Genomic DNA, 6000 nt, shown 5'->3' with positions numbered 1-6000 from the left:
CCTGGGTGGCTCAGTTGGTTAAGCGACTGCCTTCGGCTCAGGTCATGATCCCAGGGTCCTGGGATCGAGCCCCGCATCGGGCTCCCTGCTCGGCGGGAAGCCTGCTTCTCCCTCTCCCACTCCCCCTGCTTGTGTTCCCTCTCTCGCTGTCTCTCTCTGTGTCAAATAAATAAATAAAATCTTTAAAAAAAAAAAAGAAAGAAAAGAAAACACTCCAAAATGGTTTAAGCAAATAAGGAAAATTAATGCCATAATTAGCTAAAAATGGGAACCATATATGCGCCTTAACACATAGTTGGAAAGATTAAGTACAAAGTCCAGTACCCAATGGCTGGCCAGCAGGTTGTTCAGTAAATGTGAGTTCCCAGAGCTGCCATCTTTGTCCCCATCTCATCATCACACTTAACCTCCATTGTAGACCAGTTTCACGAGGTCACTGTGAAATAACATAAGTGGGTGTGGACGTCAAACATGCATTATATACCCTAAAGCCTGGAAATGAAACAGTCTGGAATGTATCGAATGCCCTGTTAAATAAGGACAGAAAACGGATTCCGTCCCCACGACTGTATCCAGTCTATGAATCGTGACAGTCTCGTATTGGAGAGATTCCAACGACACAATTACGCAGAACAGGTGCAGGCTCTGTGGGTCTGAGATGCCTGCCCCGACGGGCGAGGGGGTGGCGCGGCCTCGGCGACCCCTATATCCCAGGTGGCAGCCCAAACCTAAATGCCATCTTGTCTGTCGTGTTTTTGCTTTACAGACTCTGGAAAATCCCAAGTATGAATTGATCATCGAGGCTCAAGACATGGCTGGACTGGATGTTGGCTTAACAGGCACGGCCACGGCGACAATCATGATCGATGACAAAAATGATCACTCACCAAAATTCACCAGGAAAGAGGTAACCGCCCCCCGCCCCCCAGCCTGGCTGTTCACAGCCATGGTTGTTGATCGGTATTAACTCCACGTACTGCAGCCCCTGCTGGCCCCCGGTTTGCAAATGAAAACCCTCCTTGTGGGAGAGGGGGTGTTGTTTTGCTCTTGCGTACTTTTTCATGTTTGTGTCTTTTGTGTGTACGTAAAGCTGAAAAGAGCATTGTGAGAACAAAAGCCCTGAATCTTGTTAAAGTCCATAAGAAAATAACTTTTAATGCCAAAGTGCCATTTTCCTAGTTTTATCGGTGTTATTTAGCACTGAGTTATGTGAGGCCTGTTGTGATTTTAGCATAACAATAAGTATTTTTTTCAGCAAGTGCAGATTGAGAGGGCAGACGGAACAGCCGCGAGAAGGTAAAGCAGATTTTCTTGGCAGTAACAAGGTGGCCCAGGAGCTTATAAATTACAACCAAGTTAGCTTGTCCAGAAGAGCCATTATTTATTCTCGGCTCTTGTGCTTTTATGATTATGGATCATGGTTGCTGGTCCCCATTTATTCCAGTGGAGCAACGTTTGGGGATGGGCTGAGTACACAAAATTGCATTCAGTTGCTGCATTTGTATCCAAACCAGGAAGTTATTTGCACCCTGCATCTGATGGAAATATGATAATGCCGTGGTTTCTTTGGGGGGTCAGGGCCTGAGCCAAGGATTTGACACCCCTCTTACTGACCAAGAGCGTAGAATCAGTAAAGATAGCCTTTGTCATTGGCTGAGCCTTTGCTGTGCATCTGCCACCACCAACGGGGCTCTCCACCTGTGATTCTTTGCCTCGTTTGACTGTGTGAGGTTGGTTTCATTAACCACTCTTTACCAGGAAGGGAGCTTATTTTCAGCTCAAAGAATCTGGATAACTGCTCCAAGGTCACAGGCGGAGTCAGTGACAGAAATGGGATGTGAACATGGTTCCCAGGGAGCCATGCAACTAACTGCAGTATTGTGCTTCCTTCTCTGTGGTTCATGTTTTCCACCCTCCCTGACATTCAGAAAAAAAAAAAGGCGCATATGTCTGGATTTGCAGTTGCCCCACCCCTCTCTCCAGAGTCCCAGGGCTACTCCAGATGGTTCAGGAGAGGTGGGCCCTCTGGCTCCCCAGTGCCCTCTCTATCCCAGCAGCCCTGCGTGCGTGACACATTCAGGGTGGAAATCTCCCCCTCTCCCAGGGGGTCTTGGGCACTCAGGATTCCAACCTCCACATGGCAGAGGCCAAAGTAGCTGATACGGCTTCATTCTTTTGCTTCCCATGACATGTTCCTATGACTGCTAAAACAGATTGCTCACTATTCCCAAGTTGCCCAAACTGGTATTCCAAAAAACTGGTTCCATGAGTTACATCATTGTGGGGCAAGGGAAGACTTCACGGTCAACTAGATGTGGGGGACCCTCAGTTGAATAGAAAAAAAGATTTCTTTTACTGCAGCACTCTCTGCAGTAAATGTACTTTTAAAATGCTTTGTTTCTCTAAGAGGGGCAGGGATAGTCTGTAGGGTTTTTCAGACTTATTTGGCCCCGGGAAGAACCTTTCCTGGGCCACCTCGTCATGTCTCACTGAGCTGGTGTCCCATGTGGCTACTGGTTTACCTGCAGAATTTCTATTTCCAATGCTATTTCCAAAGCTATTTCCAAAAAAGTACTAAAGGCATGTTTTCATATTCAATATAGATATAGTAATGAAAATAAAAATTACATAACCCCAATCTAAAAATAAGAGGACCTATCAATGTTGCCAGGTGTCTGAGACTAATTAGTTACTTCAGTGAAGCCCTGAATTTAGCTCCTGTGACTCAGGAAACAAGAAGTATGTGCCTAGTCATGAACTAAATACCGTGAGGGAGAGATTTATGTTGTTGTTAATACCACTGACTCCAAGGAAAAATTTAACGTAGATCTTAAGTAAAGAGTAAGAGACACTGACTAGTGTCATGGAAAATATATTCACCTGTGGATATCAGCAAAAGCACAGAACTTCTCTTCAAATGGACATTTGACAACAAGCTTTAGATTCCCACAGGGCAAAAGTGATGTCCCAACTCATATAGAGATATAAGAAATAAAATGAGAGGAATGGATAACTAGCAAGTCCATGAAACTCTTCCTCTTGGGTATCAGATGTCCCAAAGTAGTCTTTGTCCAATGCTGGATAAAGGAAGTTCACAGTTAGATTTTCTAACATATTCCTGAAAGGCTGATTTCTTTGTTGTTGAAAAGGGAATTATACATTTTGGATGCCAGAATTGCCAGAGGTAGTATAACACAGAGGGGAAGAGATGGGCTCTGGAACCAGAACCGGATTCAGATCCCACCATGGATATGAGCGTGTTAACCCTCTACGTTCTAGTTTCTTCACCTGTTGATGGGGCTGACAATAAAGCCTACCTCACTAGGTTCTTGTGAATATGAAATGAGCCAGTGGTGGAAAGCGTTTAGATAGTGCTGGTCATCTACCGTTCTCTAGCGTGTTGATGATGAGAGCAGTGGTAATAAGGAAGGTGATGGTGAAGACAGTGGTGGGATGAAAGCAGTGACGAAGAAGATGGCAGTGAGCAAGATGGTGGTGGTGAGCAAGATGATGATATGATGATGATAATGTTTCTAAAATGTAAAAGGTCAACTGACACTCGTAATCCAAAGGGGCATCTCTTCCCATGTTGAAAGGCTGCTGTTTTCCTCTAATGTGATCTATGAACCGGCTCATTTGAAATCAATGGTTTAGACCCTAGAGTTCAAGGGGAAAAGGAATTTTGGAGGAGAGGTGGCAGAATCAGTAAAATACATCACTATGAACAAAAGCAAAACAGGCTAAGAGAAACCTGCTAAGGGGGGAAGGAGAAGTCCTCAGAAGAGCTCAGCCCAGTGCAGTGGTCTCTGGGATGTGGAAGAGGTAGGACAATAGGATATACAAGGAGCAGAGAGGAAACATGGCGCTTGTGATCCTGAAGCTGAAATAATGTTTAGAGAGGGAAGTCGAGGTTTAATCATTCCAGAATGGAAATGGTGGTCATTTGGGTTTGAGGATGTCTAGAAAAATTGTCCAAGATGTTGTCTTAAATAGGCTTCTATGTATATTAAGACATTTCTTAGGAAGTTCACAGGAATATATGGTTGTTTTGTTGGTTTGTTTGTTTTAATTCTTTTTGATGTGATCTTCCTTCTGTAGAGATATTAATTTTGTTATCTGTTTGAAAGAGAAGTTATGTGTACCACAAATAAGAGCAACTGGAAATAACACTGTGTTAAAGGAGGTAGAGGTATGGTTTCTTTCACATGAGAATGTGTAGGTAGACAGTCCCAGGCCAATGTGCTGACACCATGACATCACCAGGGTCCCTGATTCCTCTTATCTTTCTTCCCTACCTTCTCCAAGGCTGCCTCATAGTACAGTAGGGTCATTGCTGCAACAGCCATCGTGTCCACATCACAGGAAGAAAGGATCAGGAAATGAGAAGGGCAAAGAAGGACCTGCCCCCTAGGTAAATGTCATTTGAAGGGCTTCCCCAGAAACCCACATCTCCTTAGCCTCCCTTATCTGTAAGGGAGTGTGAGAAATAATTCCATCTTGAGTTGGCATGTTGCCGCCCTGAACAATATAGGGGTTGTTCCTGAGGAAGGAGATATTTTAAAGGTTATTTTTAAAAGTGAAAAAAAAAAGTAAATTCTTAGCACAAAGTCAGCTCATCTGTGTGTTCCACTGTGTTTGTTTCCATGGACTATAAGCTTGCTGAGAGGCAAGGCCACATCTCTCTTATTCTCAGTCACGGTCCCAGTAGGCACTCAATAATTCAGTATTTGCTGAATGCTTCCTGAAGGCCATCTTAACATTAGAATCGTGTCACCAGGTAGGATGAGCCATGGTCATACTTAAAATTGATACATGAATTCGATTTTTATCATTCACTTTTGCGAATATTTGGGTTGGAAGTTCTTGTCTCCCTGTGGAGAGTCCTCTTTGAGTTTTCCTAATAGTTTTTACACAAAGATTCTACTAAATGTTAGTTTTAGACATTGAGTTTTTCTTCATTTTTCCAATCAATTAATTTTCAGGTTTTACCTTAATATGGCAATTGGTGATTTAAACTTAATAACTTAGGATTTTTTTTTTTTTAGCTATTTGATGAATTCTAAGGTAAATGTTGCCATGTTTGAGCTATCACATTACATCTGTAATAAAACTGTCATACAACTTAAAAGGTCCTGTCCTCCAGCTGGCAGATGAGAGATGGGTAAACACTATGGTTTTCATAGAGGGGTGAAGGTAAATGGCATGAACAGGAAGCCGGCAAACTGAAACAGCCACGGGCAAATACTCACATTGGGTTATCAAGTGGGTATGGAGGGTCGGTTTCCAAATCCTAAAAACCAGTGTTGGGTCTTCAAGAAACCTTGATGCCTTGGGAATCTTATTTTTCTTTGGACTATTAGCTGTTACAATAAAAAAATTTAATAGTTAACTGCCTAATTCACCCTGTAATGCCTTTACTCTTACACGTTGGATGGCAAACTCTGTGGTCTCATCTTTATATAATAACTATCTAATATCACTTCTATAGAAAGAGAACAAAAAGTCTAGTCTTTCCCCTGGTAGGGTTGATAGAAACTTGCTCTGTATGATTGAGATTTTAGAAACATGTTTTTTCACCTTCACGACACATTTCATAGTTGGAAAACTCATGTAAATTTTGAGAAGTGTTAAATTTGAAAAAATATCAGGTTTCTCATTCAAGTGTATATACATACACACACACACACACACACACGATTATATACAATATACAAAAATATGTAGTTGTACAATTTCAAATGCTTTTGTGTAAATTGATGACCCTTGTTAACCATGTCATCCATGGGGATCATCTATGCCCTTGTTTTGAGGCATGTTAAGAGTTTTATATTACCTTTATTGATGTTGACGTGGCAGGTTAAATTGCAAGAAATTTAAGTCTTTACCAATGTGTTTATCATGATTCACTCCTCTTCGTTTATTGGTTTATCAGGCAATCAAGGAGCTATTTTATTTCTTGTTTTAGAAATTTACTTTTTCCTCTTAATGAACAGTCTGATG

The 6000-nt window shown here is 42.1% G+C and overlaps 1 protein-coding gene across 3 annotated transcripts in view; it reads left to right on the top strand.

Annotated features, from left to right (window-relative positions):
• CDH13 (cadherin 13) overlaps positions 1 to 6000 on the top strand; it is a 1287326-nt gene that overhangs the window by 1157446 nt on the left and 123880 nt on the right. For all 3 annotated transcript variants that reach the window (XM_081807354.1, XM_081807356.1, XM_081807355.1), the window contains one exon: positions 767 to 907. In XM_081807354.1, coding sequence (XP_081663480.1) covers positions 767 to 907 — 141 coding nt within the window. The remainder of the gene's footprint in view (positions 1 to 766; positions 908 to 6000) is intronic.

Source organism: Leptonychotes weddellii, chromosome 16 (genome assembly GCF_054177405.1).
Source record: "Leptonychotes weddellii isolate Sample4059 chromosome 16, ASM5417740v2, whole genome shotgun sequence".
Taxonomy (NCBI): domain Eukaryota; kingdom Metazoa; phylum Chordata; class Mammalia; order Carnivora; family Phocidae; genus Leptonychotes; species Leptonychotes weddellii.
The sequence above is the reverse complement of the archived record's forward strand: the minus strand, read 5'-3'. Positions and strand labels throughout refer to the sequence as shown.